The 19,271-nt window shown below is 36.0% G+C and overlaps 1 protein-coding gene across 1 annotated transcript; it reads right to left on the bottom strand.

Annotated features, from left to right (window-relative positions):
- Positions 1 to 15,043: 15,043 nt before the first annotated feature.
- Positions 15,044 to 16,120, bottom strand: LOC108375403 (serine protease SP24D-like). The gene is made up of 2 exons (XM_017631528.1): positions 15,774 to 16,120; positions 15,044 to 15,712 (listed from the first exon to the last, which is right to left on the bottom strand). The coding sequence occupies exons 1-2, from the start codon at positions 16,025 to 16,027 to the stop codon at positions 15,187 to 15,189; spliced, it is 780 nt and encodes a 259-aa protein (XP_017487017.1). The 5' UTR covers positions 16,028 to 16,120; the 3' UTR covers positions 15,044 to 15,186.
- Positions 16,121 to 19,271: the final 3,151 nt, after the last annotated feature.

Genomic DNA, 19,271 nt, shown 5'->3' with positions numbered 1-19,271 from the left:
CATTTTCAGAAAAAAAATCATAACTCGAAAATGACGAATTTTAGCATATTGCTACTCGTACTGAAAATAGTTTATACTATTCCCCAATAGACAAAAAAGTTTGAGAGAAAAAAAAGATGTGGCAATTTGAAAAAAAATCAATTTGAATAAAAAAAATTTTTTTGTTTATAAACAATAATTAATTATTAATAAACAATTACTGATGTTTAGTTCACTAGATCGATTCAGTAGATCAATATCTGCAATTTAAAAAAAAAATCGTTAAAATCCTTGCTTTTTTGCGGCAGTTATAAACGATTTCATCAAAAGTTGCTATTAAGAGAGGAAAAAAGAAGAGTTCGTACTCAAAAAGAAAAAAATTCATTATTCGAAAAATTCGCATTTCTGAGCAAAAAGAAAAAATACGTGTCTCCTTAAATTGTTCAAGGAACAATCCCTGTGAGTTTTATCGCAAACTTAAATTCACTTTCCGCCGGCCTGGGTGATTTGAGATGGAATGAGCCGTAAGCATTCCGAAATCAAAGCGAGACAGTCTAGTACTGTTTTTGTCAATGTATTGTGTACTTGAGTGCCGGTTTTGTAAATGTGTCGTGTACATGTTTATTTATAAAGGTATGTGTTCCTTTTCTTTCGTACGTGTTTATTGATATATCTGTACTGTAGTGTTTTCGGACGGTACTAGTTCTTACTGCCAATATAGGAGTATTACATATATGGGTGATGCAGTCTAATGTACATATATATTAACGAATGAATGGGCATAAATGAATACACCACTCGTTGCGCCTTATTTCTGTCAAGAAATATTGATTATGCTCACAAATTCAAAATTGTTAAATGGACATGTTTTATGTTTACATATTTCTACGAATAAATGCAAACTAGTGAATCCGTATGGCATTAAAACGCCAAAATGATTGATCTAAAAATTGCTCGCAATAGGAGAAATATTAAAGATTGCAAAAAGTATTTTTGCATTAAATCAATTCGTACCGGTAAGAGCAAAATTTAAAAAAAAAAAAAACGTATTTCACTTGCCTTTAATTTAACACCTTATTTTTGAAATTCTCGTATTTATACGTATGGATAATTAAAATTTCAGCAATTTTACTCTTGCATCACCGATTTTCTCCATAAGTTTTTATTGCATCACCAATTTCGCTGAATACCTCTCTTTTATTATTAGTTTATCTTACGAAATAGCGTGAAGCTAACTTTTAAAACAGGTGGCAACTCTCTTCAAACACCTCATATATATTCTACATAAACGTTCCAGCTATAGATTCCTTAACACTCTCTCATTGGACACTCATGTTTTAACATTTCACATAACTTGAATATAACTTGATTAAATTCGAATTTACATTCCGATGGCAACCCTATTCAAAATAATTTCAAGCTAAACCTTTTTAAACCTCTTTCGTATCAGAGGCAGTTTGTGATAACTTCAATTACCAAATTCCCTTAATTTAAGTGGAATTTCAGTTTTTAAACGGGTGGCAAAACCTTTTCGATTGATATGTCGATATGTAGATGGTTTAACACCAGGGTACCCACTATGGTTCTTGGGGAACTACAACTTTTTAAAAGGTTTGAAATTTTAATACGCAGCCTTGGAGGATCATCCAGAATCAAATAATTTCATTTTCCGGGACTGTTTTCTCCAATCAAATTTGAATTTTTAATCCCCTACAAAAAGTTGTGAGATGGAAGAAAAACTAACTAACCTTTGGGATTATTTTGTTTGATTTCCCCTTATTATTTACAGCTAATTCAAATATTGAAACTTTGTGGAGGATTTACGAGCTACCACTTCAACTTTTACTTTTTTCTATTTGTTACTGATTTCTACTCTGCACTAATCTGCACTTTCGTTTTCAATGAAAAAGTTAAATTTTCTCTTAATTTTTTTTTTCGGTTTCTTTCCAAGCACACATCAATCTTTTTTATACTTCTTGCACAGCGGAAAAAAAGCATTACCATTTCAGCCATTCAAAAGCGTTTATTCTTAAGCTATTCACCGCGCTTTGAGCTCCTATTTAATGTCATGCAATACATTGCTAAGCTTGCTTGCGGCTAGCTTTGACTGGCCTTCATGCAGCTCTTTGTCCTTCCTGTGGTTCACCTTAAACTGTGCAGGTATTTGCAGCTTGGCTCAGCGTGCCTTGTTGGGTTTGTACTTTAGTAAAATAATATTTCACATTTTTCACAGCTAGATTTTCATTCATATTTGCTCTGTGTAAAAAGTGAAAATATTTTCATCAGCAAAAGGGTGCAACTGTAAGACTTGGTAGTGCGCATATACTACGGGCACATACATACATAGATACTAGGGATGCTAATTTTTTCGCTTTTTACGATCCCGGAATATTCGGGATGTCGTTACCACAATCCCGGGATTTAGATATTCAATACTTTTCAAAAACTTAAATCGAAAAAATTGCTTCTTTCATAAAATAAATAATAAGTAAATGGGTTTGAAACCTACTTTGTTATTTCAAGTGGCATTTTTATTTTTTCTCTCTGACATCAAGATTTATTTCAAAGCACTTTGTAACTTCAAAGATACGAATAATTCCAACAATTATTTAAAAAAATTCAATGCAATGTAGAACAAAAATATGGGTATGAAATGAAAGAGAAAATTTCTTTGGAATTTAAAAAAACTAAAATTTTTTGCATTCACAAGCTGGTAAAGTTAGTACGACGAAATTCGAGGATTTTATTGAGTTTATATAAGTCCTTAACATATAATTTTTTCAAAACCAAATATTGTGAAATTTCAAGGATAAAATTTTCAAAGGATATTTTCAAAACTTACCAGTCCTTATGCACAAAACAATTGAACCTGATTAAATTCCACAGAATTTTCTCTTTAATTTGATACCCATACTTCTTCTCTAAGCACATTTCTCTGAATTTTTTAAATCATTTTTCAATTTCTGACATCAGAGTGAAAAACTAAAAACGCAAATTTACTATATTTGGCCCAGGGTTTCGCGAATATATTGATATTTGTGTTTAAAATTTACTATCGCACGCTGTTATACGTATAATGAGCTAGACGTTTATAAAAATATACTAATTGTTAAAAAAAAATAAAAATATATAGCCAATACTGGTCAAGAAAAGGAGTTTCTATTATTGCCATCCGTGCAAATTACAAATCCCGAAAATCTCGGGATTAACGTTCCTAATACATACATACATATGTATGTCCTATCTCTTTATAATGTAAAATGCTGCACAGCTGGTCGTGTATTCTCGTCTGGCATTTGCTAGTTGGTTGACTTGCAATTTTTACTTATTCATTAAATTCGCTTTCATTATTTTTTTAGCTTTGGGTGGGGTCAGTAATGCCTTGACTTTAAAAATGTTAACAGTTGCAGGTGAAATATTTATGCGTAGTGGGAAGGCAAGAGAAATTATGCGAGGGCAAAGGGGGCGGCCATTGATTTTATGTTAAAAAAAGTGTGCGGTAACGTCGAAGAAAAAATAAAAAACCTCAGTTCTTCGACATATCGAAACTGTTTTAAAGTTTTTCTAATGTATGTATATCAGAAAAGTTTGTGTGAAAAAAGGGAGTTACTGTAGCAGTATATGTAATAGAGGTATACGCCGCCGAGCCACGCCGCCGCCGCCGCCGTTTTTTGTCATTTCTCACGCGCCGCCGCCGAGTTACGTAAATATCGGCGCGGCGGCGGCGGCGGCGGCGTTCGGCGCCTAAGGAATTTTGTACAAAATTTTCATGATGTATGCACATTAAAATACATCGTTTGAAGGAACTAAATACTACTCGTATAAAGACACTATTTTACGAAAAGAGGATTAAATTTTTAAAGGAGTTATTTCGCATAATTTGGGCCACTGAACATTTCCAAAAAAGCGTAACTCAGAAAAAACATAGGTAACACGTTATATTTTTCTATTTGGCACATTTTGGCACTTTTTTATCCTCAATATGGCACTTCATAGCTAAGTATAGTTGGAAGCCCTGTTCCCAAGTGGTGGTCAAATCCCAGGAGGCGTTTGCTCCCGCGCATCGCAATGTCTTCTACACAGGGTTAAAGTCCCCATTTTTCGTAAAAATTACTATTATTTTTCATTACATTCAGTTCTCCTTACAAAAATTTGGCGCTTAATATTTTAGTGGATATTTTAGCTACCTATAAGTGGCCAGAAAGGCCCGTTCTGGTGGAAGTTGACCAAACCTTGTTTTCAATATACATATGACCCGCAAAGAATCGTAACAACTCCGTAATTTAACATAACGGATGATAAGATTATTGCAAAAAAATTTTGATAGCGACATAAATTACCCCAATAACTTAACATTTTAAATTTTTTTATTTCTTTAAATTTCAGTAGTATACATATACGGATTTGTAGAGAACATAGAGATGTATTTATTTATATACGTCGGACTTTCTTCTGTTTGCCCATCCATCAGCAGCAGACACTCAACATTTTAATTCAAGTAGAAAGTAACGTAATTTTAATTTAAAACTAATTCAATGAATTAATTAAATACAATTACAATCTGAATTGGCATGGCCAATGCCTAACGTTGACGAGATGACATGATAAGATTAGTAGCTTTATGTCTCTTTTGAATCTACCTAATGGGCAGTAGCGCCGGCGTTTTCAGACGCGCCGGCGTCGCCGCCGCCGCCGATTCTTTTTCAAGTTGACCACGCCGCCGCCGCAAAGCCTGTCGGCGTAAACCTCTAATATGTAAAATATCTCAAATATTTTAGGAATGAAACGCCCAGTAAAAAATTTATGAATTTGTACCAAAATCAAGCAATAAAGGAGCAGGGTTGGGCAAGTTGGAGTAAATAGAAATTTTCACTATCACTAGGGATTTAGACATCTGTCATATTTAACAATCATTTCCTTACAATAGGTTTGTTCAAAAATTTATAACTACTAAGTGCTTAGTGGTAGTGAAAACAATTTGTCACTACCACTGTGCGTCTTTCTCGGCCGGTAATTTTCTGAGGTTTTTGATAGCATATCCAGCCACCGCAGTGAATCGTTTCGTCTGGTTGGTGGGTCTGTGCACATACCCAGGACCCAGTTAGTGCTTATACCATTTGGATTTCTCGATGAATCTATTTCGGCTGGTAATGGTTTGCCAATCGGCCAATATCCCGTTATCGTGGCTGTTAAGTTGACTATATCCTTCCTCGACCTCTTTAGAAGTTCTTCGTTTTTAGTTCGCCATAGTGAGGCCATACATTCCCCGCAGTTTTGCCGGTTTTAAGGTTGTTCCAACGTGCATTAGCCATACGTACTTCACTCAAAAAATCTGGAACTGCATTGTGATTGAAATCATGTAACTGGCCACTGCCTTATTAGCGGCATGGTACTAGAATAGAATTGCTGCCGAACTTAAGAGCTCCTCGCATTTCTGAAGTCAGCAGATTTGCTAAACCAAAAAATGTGTTGTTTAATAATTTTAGGAGAACGCCCGCTCTAAGGGTTTCACAATAGCCTAAGTGTATCTCCCTCTTAAAGTAACTTTGATTGAAAAAAAAAATCGCATAAAGATAAAAAAAGACTAGAATATGTTAAACGCAAGCACAAGTGACAGCTACAATCACTCAACGCCAATTTAAACAAACATACGATTCACCAGGGAGAGCTTTAAATAAATGTACCTTCAACACTGGCTCACCCACTACACGCCGCCACACTACCTCACTGCCTCACGGCTGCGCACCCAATATGCCAATCAAGTGCAAATTAATTTACTGCGCTAAGCTTGGTGCTGATTTCCATCACATTGAAACGAACATGTAGCAAAGCAAGGCGACCGGTAAGCGATACAATCGTACGCGAAAGCAATATTCACTTGGAAACTTATTCATCCCTTGGCGGCGCTCGTTAAATCAAAGTTAAGTAACACACACCTAATAAAAATTATGTAACTATTTTTAAACGTGCAGTTGTTAGTAGTGTGTGCTCAAATAATTTACCTGGTTTTGGAAAAAATAAACGCCATTTAAGTTTATTCGCAACACAGAAAAGCTACTCATTTATTTCTCCCATATTATGCGTGCTAACTTTCGGAGTATGCAGCCCTCTTGTGTGAACCGTTCAACCGCGTTTATTTTTTTAGGCTTTTTTCCGAAAAAAATTTATGATAGTTATCTGCAAATAATCTAAATAAAATAAAATATATTCTACAGTAGCGTGGCGGCGTTTTCCTGTCTTAATGCTAGCTAAGCTTTGCGATGGAGGACCCTGTAAGAATGCGGATGTTTATGCAGAAAACGAGGCCTGAAAATATGTACCACTTAATTATAAGCAAAATAAATTAATTTGTATACATTTTGTTTTTAATTATGGGTTACATATTTTTAGGCTTCGTTTTCTGCATAAAAATCCGCAATATAGTGATAACCATGTGAGATCTAGATCAGTCTTGCACATCAATGATGTGCGGTCGATGTTGTCGCTGACAGCAGTTTTAAAACGTCAAAGATGAGGAAGAAAACTATATAATATTAAATTCAAAGAAAAAAAAGTTGCAGGTCAACTCAGAACTCCAGTTTACGTAAACAAACCGAATTTCGAAAGCAACAAAAACATCGAAGTTGATGTAAGTCGACCAGATCGAGTATATGATGGCTATATGATATAGTGTCTCGAACCGAAAGAAATTTGGTAGGTCAACTCAGAGCTCTATATCACATTTCAAAACAGAATTTCTGACTGATAACTTCATATTTAGACTTTATGCGAAACAAACAAATTTTTGCCCACATTGATATTCGTGGCCGATTTTCAGTTCTGTAAAATCCGTTTTCGGTTCTTTTGAATAGTTTTTCAGTTATTTTTATTTATTTTTTCGGTCATTTTGAGATCATTTTCAAATTCTTCCGGAACCATTTTTCGGTTCTTTTGGAATCGAGTTTCCGTTCTTCTTGAGCAAAGTTAATACAAAGAAAACGGCCATGACTTTGTATACATATGTATGTATATTAGGGTATATCATCCTCCATAGGAAAAAAATCGATACGCACTTTCCTTCGGAATTATAAAATGTATTACGTTTTCAGACTTTCTTTAAAATATTTCGGGAAAAATATTACGATTTACGTAAGCCGAATCGATTTGAAAATACCTCAAAAAATCATGTGTTTATAAATAAAATAAGTTTTTATAAATATCTTTTCCCCAAAAATTACGTCAGATGATAGAAAGCTTCAGCTTAAAGCGTCAGCATAGACTATTTTTTAAATTTTATCAACGGAATCAAATTTTTTAGATTTTTGGAGTTAATTTCAAATCGATGCAGCTTTCTGAAATATTTTAGGGGAAGTCTTAAATAATAATACATTTTATAATTCTGATGAAAAACCCCCAATTTTTTTTGGTGAAGCACCCTAATATTTATACATAGATTAATAACTTAGCCTTCGATACGAAAGCATTTTCTTCCATTATGAATTTCGTGAAGAACTGTAGCCTTTCTCCAAGTACAAATGTTTTAAAATGATATAAAATCGGCCTCAAGTACGGCCGCTTAAGTTTACTACTAGTTTATACCTGTATAAATCTATTTCATTTTTTATGAATAAAGTCATTACAATAAAGCCCTCTCGTTCATCATTCATGGTATTTTACTTTCGCCGCTTCATCGGTCGCAATAGCCGAGTGGTATTCGAGAAATACGGGTTCGAGTCCTCATGGAGGGAATTTTCTATTCTTTTTTTCTAATTTATTTTAAAATTCGTTTTAAATTTAATTTTCTTTTTACTACTAGATTTCACTGTCGTAAAAAGATAAATCTATTTTTTTTGTTAATTTCTTTTGGCCTTTAGAAACTGTTTTCAAATTTTATTTGTGGATTTTATTGGTTTAAACAGAAAAACATATTTGTTTTTAATTTTATTTAATTTTTAGGAAAGTATTTTTTTATATTTCTATTTCTTTTCGTAATATTTTTTTTTGATTTAACGTTTTTGTTTTAACTTTTAGAAGCGTGTTTTATTTTTTAATTGATTTTTTATATTTTTTTTTAAATTTAAGTGTTCTCAAAAGGTAAATATTTTCTTTTGCTTAATTTCATTGAATTTTTAGGAACTTCATTTGGTTTTTAATCGACTTCACAAAAAGGAAGGGGTTATCAATTCGTCGGAATATTTTTTTTATGTATGTCACCGCATAACTTTGAACCACGTTAACCGATTTCTATAATTCTTTTTTAAAGGAAAGGGTTACCTCACAGGTGGTCCCATACTAATTTGGTTTAAAGCCGATCATTGGATCATGAAGGAATTAACGATAATCTTAAATTTTTGTACGTGACTGGAAGTCGGTTTTGTTTTTTGCTTCAAAATTACTTGCTCATTTTAGATTTTGGTTTTAAAATAAATAAATATATTTTTAAAATTCGTGTATTTAATTTTCAGGAACGTGTTTTTTTATTTTCAGTTTTTTTAAGAATTTTTTTATGTAAAATTTCTTCAATTTTTTTGATTTTATAGTATTTTTCAAAATATCTTTAGATAATTTTTTATCTATTTATTTTTTATGTTTTTTTAGAGAAAAATATATACACTTTTTTAATTTTATTTCATTCAAAAAAATCTTTCAATTAGCCTTGCCAAAGACAGAAAATTGCTTTAAAGATAGTTGTCAAAATTGACATTTTTTGAAAGACTGTGGTAGATTGAAAGACAGTTGAGAGAATTGCCCTGTTAAGCTTTAGACATTGGATATCCATTAGTCGCTAATTAATGAACGAAAAGAATTTTGTGCGAATTATTTTTCTCCACCTAAACTCAGAACGAAATCTACCGACAAAAAAATTAACACGTAAATCATTTTTGGACACCGCCGCGCCGTTGGGTAAGAAGTTTCACTCTCTGATGTAAAATGAAAAAATCGTAGCTGACTGCTTGCAAAATAAATGGTGAAATGTCAACGCCGGCGAACGTACGTGGTTGATAAGGAATGTAACCGCCAGTAGTGGTATGAACATGGTGCTTCTCATTGTTGATTTAAGCAAGTTAGGTGGTGTTTGCACTGCTGAATGATTGGTTGTGGTTGAATAGTTGCCCGCAATGAAAGTGGCAGCTGGCTAACACGAAGCGAAAGGCAAAGAAAGGAAGCGAAAACAAATTACAACAAGTAAATAGCGGACGGCTATAGCACCAAAAGCGGTCAGCAGGAAGCAAACAATCGACCAGCAGAGACCTATAGTGCTCAACATACATACATACTTACGAGGACATACATTTTTACATACATCCCCACCTAACAATGAAAAGCAGTTGCAGTGGCAGCGGCATTAAAAATAACTACAAGAGCTTGAACAATAGCGGCAAACAAAAGCAACTACAACAACGATAACTTTAGCAGTGCAACAATTTCAGCAGTACTTTGCGTGCTGCAAGTAGCCGATAGCAGGCAAGTTGGCACGTTGGCGTTCACTACAGGAAAAAAGTATAAATCATTGCATCAGTTATTATGGCATTGCGATTACGATTGGCTAGTTTTTGTATTTGTGTATCTACAGATTGTTATTACGATTTTTATAGTTTTTGTTGGAGCTGGTTGGGCTCTTTTTTATTTTCTCTGTCTTGTCTGATCTGCCTTTATCTAAGGGATACTCCGTTGTCCATTAGTGGGTAGATAACTAGCTACGATATGAAGTGGTTATAGAGCTAAATGGGCTTTTGATATTGTAAATGCAGCTGCATACATAGTACGTCGAAGTAATGTACATAGCTACTGCATGTGTACTTGTAGGAGTAGAAGGTAGAAAAAGTGAAGGAAATGGAAGTGGAAAGTGGTGAATGGAAAAAAATAAAACAACTTAAAGTAGAAATTGTTTAGCTACCTATTGAAAATTTATTGATTTCTTATTCGCTTTTGATTGCAGCGTAATTGCCGATAAACGCTTATGATCGATAAGAGCAAATGTAACTCATACGCAATGTTGTCCCAAGTTGGCACGCTTGGTTGGTGGTTACTTAATTTTGAAGAAACTTATTAAAGTAGGTAATTTGCTGAAATTTAAATTCCCTTGCGAAAAATTAAGAAATAAAAACCAAATTGATTACAAACACAAATCCTTCCTCATTTGGTCTATCCATCACAGAAACCTTTACGACCTTCGGCTACCGCTAGAGGATACCGCATCGAACACATTAGATTATGAAGGCTTGTAGTATGCTTCAATTTAGATTACCTTACTTTAATTTGTAGGCATAGTTGTCCAGCGTGGATGCCTCCTAATAGCTCTAACCTTTCATTTTCAAAGAGACAAACCAAAAGGCAGAAAAATATCAGGCAGAGCCACTTACTATCCCGAATGAAAGTATGGAAGTCCATGAGTTTCAGCTCTACTAACTCTACCAAACTAGCGCAAAGGTGTGAACGCCGAAGTTTAAGTCGCTTCAACTGCAGACCCGGACATCGGCCAGGAAAGTACTCTACACATTCCTTTTATTTTTAATCGCAGTGTCTTTTGCTGAGGCAGCTTTTTGATATTTGCCATCATTGTATTTTGGGAACTGATCAGTTGCGATTCAGCAGGGTTTCCTTGTGTTTAACCACGGCCATAATTACCGTGAGACCCTACACCATTTCGCTAATAAAGATATTTTCAACGGCTATGGTGTATTGACCAACGGTCTAATAATTTCCACTAAGGTTGCACAGAGTTGTCTCTGTAGCCCTGCATAACCATCTAATTAGCAGCTTATTTGTCTTGACAAAGCTTTTTCTGAGACAAGAGCAACAAGTGACATATAGATGATTCACTAATGCCAATAGGGCTTGGCGTTACTGTACTTTTGACCTCTTTGCTTTAAATTGCTACTTAAAATCGACAAAAATAATCATCCGTAAGTTCTCGGAATAGAGACGGTCTAAGATACGTAAATTCTCCGAACATAGACCGTCTCCAGTTCGTGTATTTATCTTTGAACTACTAGCGTTCGCAGCAATACCACCATATACGGTCTAATCGATAAGATTTTTAAGAAAGGTTTATTACGGTAACAGTTTTGAAGAGTGTGTTCCCTGTTTAAAATACCAAATTCAGTTTAAGTGAACATTTATAAAATGGAATGTCTTTCGTTTTTAATCCACTTAAAAAAGGAGGATGTTATCAATTCGTTGAAATGTTTTTTTTTTTAATTTGTTTATGTCTGTTACTGCATAACTTTGGACCACGTTAACCAATTTTTTTTTAAAGAAAGTTGGTACCTCGGAGGTCATTGTCTCTTGAAGAAATTAACGATAATCTAAAATTTTTATATGGAAATTGAAGTCGGTTTTGTTTTTTGCTTAAAAATTACTTGTATCACCACCTAGCCATCTGAGTAAATAGTTGCTTACATTCTCGAAGGGCGCATGGTGTTTTGTATACCTTACCGTCTCCTTAATGCCAACGTTTCCGCATGGAAAACGCTTGCGTGATTTGTCGCTTCTAGTGAATTCGCTCAATGCAAATTCAGCACCCAGAGAAAAATTTTTGGTAAGTTCGCTTTCAGCTGAATTGAATTAACCCGATACAAGTATGGCTTCATCGTCGGAATATAGTACTTTCAGGTCTATGAATGGTAGTAGTATAATTAGGAAGCAGGACGTCTTGCTTAAAGACTACCAAAGTTAACAAAACCATAGTTGAGTGTTTATAATAGACCGAGCTTTCTATCGTACGAACCAGCTTTAAATACGACGTCCTGGTATTGAGAACTGAAAATTTTATATGCTTTAACTCGAGACACTCCTCCAAAGGATCGCTAAAAGACTGCAGTGAAGTATTTAAAGCGGCGGTCTAAATTAACAGCGTTGTTATATTTTACCATTTGCGTTCTTTTTGATTTAATGGCGGCGAAAGTGTAGTATACTAAATGTCTTCAGTGAAAACAATTTGCTTAAATATTTGCGAAGTAGTCTTCACCGACGTCGCCTGTCGCTTAGTTGTCTCATAAATTATGAATTTTATTTAGTTGAAAAATTCTCCGCCTTATGGATGATTTGGAATGTAACTTTTAAAATAAGCTGGAAGTAATGAAACTAATAAAAGAAAAAAAAAACTGGCGCTCACACTTTTGTTAAATGTTTGGCCGAGCTTCTTCTCCCCCAATGTGTAGCGTGCGTGTTGATCTTTCACTCTGAACGACAAATGCGGTCGGGAGTTGAAATATAGCTAATCTCAAATTTTCGAAAATTACCGTTATATGGATGGATTGCATGGTTTTTTGCGCATTCAAAAGTTTTCAAGATGATGCTTAAGGAGGACAAGGGCAATATGTGCATCAAATTTGGTACACATTGGTTAAGTGCTTTTCGAGATACATGTAATTTGATGTACATAAGTGGGTGATGACACTATATTTCTATGACCAATTTTCTATGTTTCATTACAAGATACTTTCGTATAACCTGTCACCACACATACTTCAGCTGATACATGTAAAGTGGTGTACAACGTTTCCAAACTGGAACGTTGTGTTCACAATTTTATAAGCTTTTATTTAGGCTCCAGTGGATTACGAACAGAAAATTCAAGTTTTGAACCACGGTGCGATGTGTTGCCGAGTTTGGCCAACTATTTTTTTTTTTTAACTTTAATTACTTACAAAAATATGGTTTATTCTATTACAAAAGCCATTTAAATCAAGCTTTTAAACTCTGTACAAAATTGAGAAAAATTTTAACGTATTTTCGTTAAATTTGTTTACTTTTCGCAACGTTATTGAGCCTTGTACTACAATTTGTTTGTTGGGAAAAATGGAAAAAGCAGCAAAACATAAGCGGTAGAAGTTATAGCTGCTATGTTGGAGATCACCACATCTCCTCATCAGACTTATTTTTTTAAACTTCACGTGGAATCGAACCCGCATCATCGATGTACGGAGCCAGCACACCCCATAAACTCTTGTTGCTAACTCATTTCCTTTTTGCAACCTACAAACATTCAGCTCCTTTACAAAAGTATTTTCAAACTAAAAGCTTCATAAATCTCTTTCGTCTAATAGCCAAACTGTGATACATATTTCAATTACCTAATTGCCTTAATTAAAGTTGAGTTGGGTTTTTAAAACAGGTGGCAACTCTCCTAAATATATTTGAGAAATGAAGATTTTCAAACCCATTTCCATTGTTGATACCCACCTCTCCTCCATCTTTCTTTCCTCGAACTTATTAAGTAATTTTATTGTCACTTTTTAAAAATGAGGCAATCATCTTCAAACATTCTAAATCCTCAAACTAAATTTTTTTCAACATTCTTTAGCTTGACACCCGTATTTTCATATTTCAAATAGTTTGCATATAAGTTAATTAAATTTGACTTTTTAAACAGGTGGCAACCCTCTTAAAAAGTAGTTTCAAGCTAAAACCTTCTTAAATAACTTTCTTTTGAAATTGTGACACATATTTTAACTAACTGATGAAATGAGCCGAATTAGATTTTCTAAACGTGTGGCAATCCTCCGAATATAGTTCAGAAATAAAGCCTTGTCAAACCCAATTCTATTGATATCAATATTTTAATAGTTCATTAAATTTGTTAAATAATGCGAATTTAACTTTTTACACGGATGGCAACCCTCTCTAAACACCTTAAAAATGTTCTTGGTGTTTAAACTTAAAATATCTTAACACTATTTTGTTTCACATATGTTTATATTTCATTGTGTGTAACTTCACTGAAGTCGACTTTTCAAACAGGTGGCAACCCTATTACGAATATTTACAAATCTTAATTTATTTTCGTCTGCGCTCATATATATGGTGATACATATATTTCTATAAACCTTATTCCCTTAATCCAAATTGAATTTAATTTTTTGAACAGGTTGTACCCCTCCTACAGTAAACTTAGGAAACAAATGTTTTAAAAACCATATCGATTAATAGTTATGAAAAAGTCATGAACTTGTCTCAAAAGGATCTCGAACAAGTCCTGAAACGGTTACGAAATTGCCTCTTACTAGAAATGGCTATTTAATAGGCCTCAACCTATCTCAAAATGGTCTAGAACTAGTGCTGAAATAAACCCGAACTAGACCCAGAATTAGTCCAGAAATGTTTATTTTACACACAAGAAGCAATTACCAATTTTCGGCAGGGTTAGCGCAAATTTTGACCATAACGATAACTTAAGCTGAAGCTTCCTAGCAGGATTTCCAGGCGTTGCGGCTTTCGAGGTCGTTCAGGTCTTAGAGGCTTTTCTGGCGAGCAACTCCACAACAGACTTTTTGCGCTTGGCGTTTGTTCGAACTGACATTTCGTAGTAAATGGGAGAATAGTGTAGGAATGAGTTTTCTGGCAAAGAGATATCGACTAGGAAATGTTCGCACATTTCATTTTAATTTATTCTGTACTTTTCTTCACCTCCTCAATATTTATTTTCATACATATACTTAATAAATAATTTTTTCTTGCGTTGTATTGCCTGAATTTTGTTTTAAATTCATTAAACATATGATAGGTGATATCGATTCCAACTTTGCTATACACATATTTACCAGTACTAATGTTCGAAAGTGTTCAACTGTCAGACGACGCCTGAAAAGCCTACAAAGCCTACAAGATGTTCGAAATTTGGCATCTTGCAGGGTTTTCAGACTTTTCACACTTCGGTTGTGAAGCAGCTTCTATAAAATTGCATTAAATCATCTTTTAGCATTGAGCGCCTGAAGCTGCAATGCCTGAAAAATTATCTATAGAGCTTCAGCTTAAGGGGCTTCCACATAAAAAATAATTGCCCAAAACTCTTCAACACGTAGCGGCTCTATTTAGTCGCACATCACTGTAGTTTTAGATTAGTTAAAGAACTGTGTTCAAATTCTCAAGTATAATCCGGGTGGCGGAACAAATCTATTATTTCTTCACCTTTTTTACAACACATAGTTCATTAGCTTAACGGTTTGCGAAGCCCCAGCTAGATCCCTCTCATCAGCAATTTCTAACTCGTTCAGTGTAATAGCTACGTACATACATATGTACTAGAGGGCGCCATTCCTATTATGTAATTTTCCCTAAAATTTTTCTATATGCGGTGTTCACACTTGCCTGGATATCAGGTTATTTGGTTAATTTTTTTTTAATCTACTATAGTGCATTTTTTTGTTGCCAACTGAGTAAAAAATTGATTGCGTACCTAGGTACATTGCGCTTTACATTTACTTATTACTTATAAAATTCACACTACAAATCCGAGTTCTCTCGCAACCAGCTGCGGAAGAATGAAATCTTGGCATAACCATCCGGAAAACTCAATCCACATTCTCTTATAATGAAGTTTGCCACACCAATTAATTTACCCTTATAGATAGCTGGCCCACCAGAATCGCCATAGCATATACCATTTCCTGAGGTATGCGCCAAACAGATGACTGAGGTTGGTACATAAGCAATTTGCCGTCGGCACTGAAGTGTACTTATCGTGCGCAATGTCGTATATTGGAGATGTGTGGGTTGAGCTCCATCCTGACGCAGATTACCCCAACCCGATACAATGACCGAGGCACCAGTAGGTGGATTGGAGATTGCTAATGGTATTGCTTTGATGCTCTTGCTGAATGTGAGCGGTGTACTTAAGCGCAGCAATGCAATGTCATTTATGTTGCTGACATATAGTGGATGGATAATAATTTTTGCGATACGTACGAGCACACCGCCCGAGTGGATCTGCGTGGAGCCAGCCCGTAACGTTAACATTGAAGCTGGTAGCCTGAAAAAGAGTTATAGCGGTAAAGTGAATACAATTTGGGACATTGCAAAGTTCCGCTTACGTCTGCCCTTGATCGCCGATCACACAATGCGCCGCTGTTACCACATAGTTGGCGGATATGATTGAGCCTCCGCAGTAGTGTTGGCCTGCAGCTTGCAACGACACTTGATGAGGAAATTGATCCTCGGCAGCATTCTTACCACCGACAATACGGGCGGATGGCAACTCCGGTGGCGACAAAGCTTGCAGTGCAACAGCAATAGCACAGCCAAAGTAATACAAAAGCAGCAGCGGCACAATATTAACCGCTCCCATGTTCGTTGTTTTTAATTTGGCGGTGAAAGTCTTGTGAGCATTTTCAGCAGTAATACTTCGCTTAAATATTAATTTAATTTTTTCCGCGCAGCTTATCGCCTTGCGCCGGCTATCACCTGGCTGTCTCATCAATTACTAAATTTATTTACATAGTTACACCTTTGTGTTTCTCGCTAATTCACATAAAATTTAATGGGGGCTTTTTTTTTAAATCTGCAAAAAGAATGCGCAGTTCTTATCGTGAATTCGCCAAGCCTAGGAAAGTAATAATCGCTCGTGGGTGATTGCCATTATTTGCTTAGCACGTGAACACTTTTGATAAGGCACTCCTGGCATAATCAACTGGAAGTGATTAAATTGCAATTAGTTAAAAAGTAAGATATGCAGTGTTCGATACGAGGGTTGCTATTTACGTGTGGAGATACTGGGTGTGAATATGTAAAATCTGACATTGTCATCGTAAAGTTTGATGTTTTTAACGGTAAACATTGACATTTTTAGTTGGAAACTCTTATATGCTTTTAGAGCTCGTTTTTACCGTTGATTACGCGATTCACTGTGTAGCTAGACTGGTACCAATAAGAGCTTTATCTCCGCTCAGATTTTCTCTAGTGATGTGTCCACTGGAAGGGTTTGTTAATAAATAGAATTGGTGAGCTTCTACCGGAATGGATCGTAGCTTGATGGAAGGATCGGTGGAGGACTCTTTTGCAGGGAGCTCGCAGCTCTATATCAACCTCAAGTCAAAGCTTCTCAATCGCTGTAGTGTTTGCGATGAACAGCGCCTTTGGCTCACTCAAGGTTCCCTTAACGCTACTAGCAGAATGCCTGGCATCTCCTTCGGTCACGTCTGACTATTTGCTGGTCAGACTTATAGGTGGGCTGGATGCAGAAGTCAGAAAATGCGATTGAGAGAAAAACACTAGGAATGTAAACTGTGATACCTTTACTTAATATTAACTTGCCAGTGTTAGAGAACAGAAAGAACAGGTTAGATTGTATGGAGTTTGAGAACCAAGCCAAAAGTCTGACCGATGTCTTAAACTCTGGCTGTCCCGAGACTAGGCCGAATGGCAAGGCCAGAACCATATAGTGGTTTTTGAAAATCTCAGCGGTAAGGAAATAACCTTTTTAATAAGGCTCAGCTAGCCTAATACAATACAGTAAGGAGATCAGGAATTATAAAACGGAAGATTTTGCAACCTTATGAAAAGGCATTTTTTCACCCTTGCAGCTGCAGGTCTTCACAAAGCCTTAACATGACGAACGGTGTAAACTAAGTTAACACTTAGACTACCTAATGGAGATATTACAGGGAGGTCAACGGATTCTGCTCCGGCTCAGCTGACGTCGGATTTAAAGAGTGCCTACGCTTTCCTCGACATAGGGAAGGCGTTGGCCAGGAAATAGAGGGCAGAAATGTTGAAAATGAAATAAGGAAAAATGTGGTTCAGCTGAAAACATAGAATGCATGCTTAGTGGGGGAGAAGGGAAGTTATTTCCCCCCTTCCATAGAGCCTGAGTAGTATAGGGTATTCTACAGCTAATCTCGAACAAGTAGCTCCGCTGTCAAGGGTACGCGTATGACATACATAGTTATAAGGCTTTATGAGGCTGACCTTAGATACCAAACTTCTATAGAAAAACGCGAAGACACTGCCATATCCACAGCCAACAAACTAGTTATGGTTTCCCAAGGTCCAGATGAAAATCCTGAAGATGCAGCCCTAGAATCCTTAGATGGATTACTTAAGCGCATCCTTAAGATGGATCATGATAGTACTACCTTAGTAACATATGGGGGTGTAACTTCGGCCTTAAGAACTGTACTAGCAACTGAAACACTCGCTCACAAAGATTCAATGGCTGGCATTTGTATGCGTCACGTGAGCAATGCGCACCTGCCCGACGTTAGCGCTGTGGATAGCCCTTGAGCTAGAGCTTCTACATGTGACCATATAGCAGGCGGCGAAACGAACTCTACTTAGTTGAGTAGAGGTTCTAAATTGGAGATCATTAAATTAGTACATGGACGGCTCGCAAACTCCTGGAGGCATGGGGGCCACACTGACATTGCGACTGAGTTGACGAAAAAGGGCACCCTCGAGTCGGTTCCACCGATAAAAGATACAGTGGTGGTGTTTTTGATGGATGGGCGTCTTATTAGCTCAGCGAGGCCCAGAAACCATAAAATGTACAACTGCAAGGGTTTCATAGACGAAGGTACATCGGAGGCGTTTCTTCACGTTTCTTTTTTAGGCTCACATAACGTGGATGCAATGGAACTCCCACGGGCATGTTAAATATGCACTTTGCCACTTTGGATGATGATGACGTGGAATCGTAGTGGAGTTTTTGCGATGCTTTATTCTAAACAAGATATCTGTTACTGGTAGTTGCCGCTTAAGGGAATTTATTATGGAAATAGAGTTCTTCGCTATAGCTTACGCAGGTACCGTTCGTAGTTGTGTCTCAAAGGACTGCCATGTATTAAAATCCATGTGCTTGGGGCAAACACCTTAATAAAAGCTTGGTTGAGATTGGTAAGGTGGTTACTAATATTTAATCATAAGTGCCTGGTGGCACACCTATTTTCAAAATAATTAACTAAACGTTAATAGTTTACTAGGAATTTTGCTTCTTTATAAAATGCTTGCTCGATACGGTCTCTGATTGCAACTAAGTAGTGGTTTTTTTGTTCATGCGTAGAGGCAATAAAATATGAAGTCGTTTCAAAGACACTTTATGAGCTCTTAAATGCCTCGATAAATGCATCGTACAGCACACGCAAACGTCTTAAACTGCAAATAAAGGTTCTTTGATAAAATTTTGTTCGAGTACAGCTACAAAAATGACAATTTTTTAAGCCAATAAAATCAGCGGTCAAGTGGACGCGCCAAAAAAAAAAACATACTCTAATATTATCTGTAGCGCGGAAAGTTCTACAACAAATCAGCAGCGATAAAATCTGGACTATCGGTTCATATATGTATATATGTCTACATGTAACCGGACACTATTTGCAGGAATTGAGCGCACATTTCATGGGATGCTAACATGCAATAGCAAAAGTAATGCAAAATGCACTTACAACTACATACGTAAACAGGAAAACACGCAAACAGACCAACACGCCGGTTAGCGTGAAACCACAAAAACTATGCCAACCAGCTGACAGGCGAGCGAATAAAAACAACAAAGCGAGTTAGCCAGGCAGACCGACTGACAGGAAGAGACGACAAAA

This window comes from Rhagoletis zephyria, unplaced genomic scaffold (genome assembly GCF_001687245.7).
Source record: "Rhagoletis zephyria isolate East Lansing unplaced genomic scaffold, Rhagoletis_zephyria_1.1 Rzeph_scaffold_08875, whole genome shotgun sequence".
Taxonomy (NCBI): domain Eukaryota; kingdom Metazoa; phylum Arthropoda; class Insecta; order Diptera; family Tephritidae; genus Rhagoletis; species Rhagoletis zephyria.
Note: the sequence above shows the minus strand (reverse complement) of the source record. Positions and strands in the feature narration are given on the sequence as shown.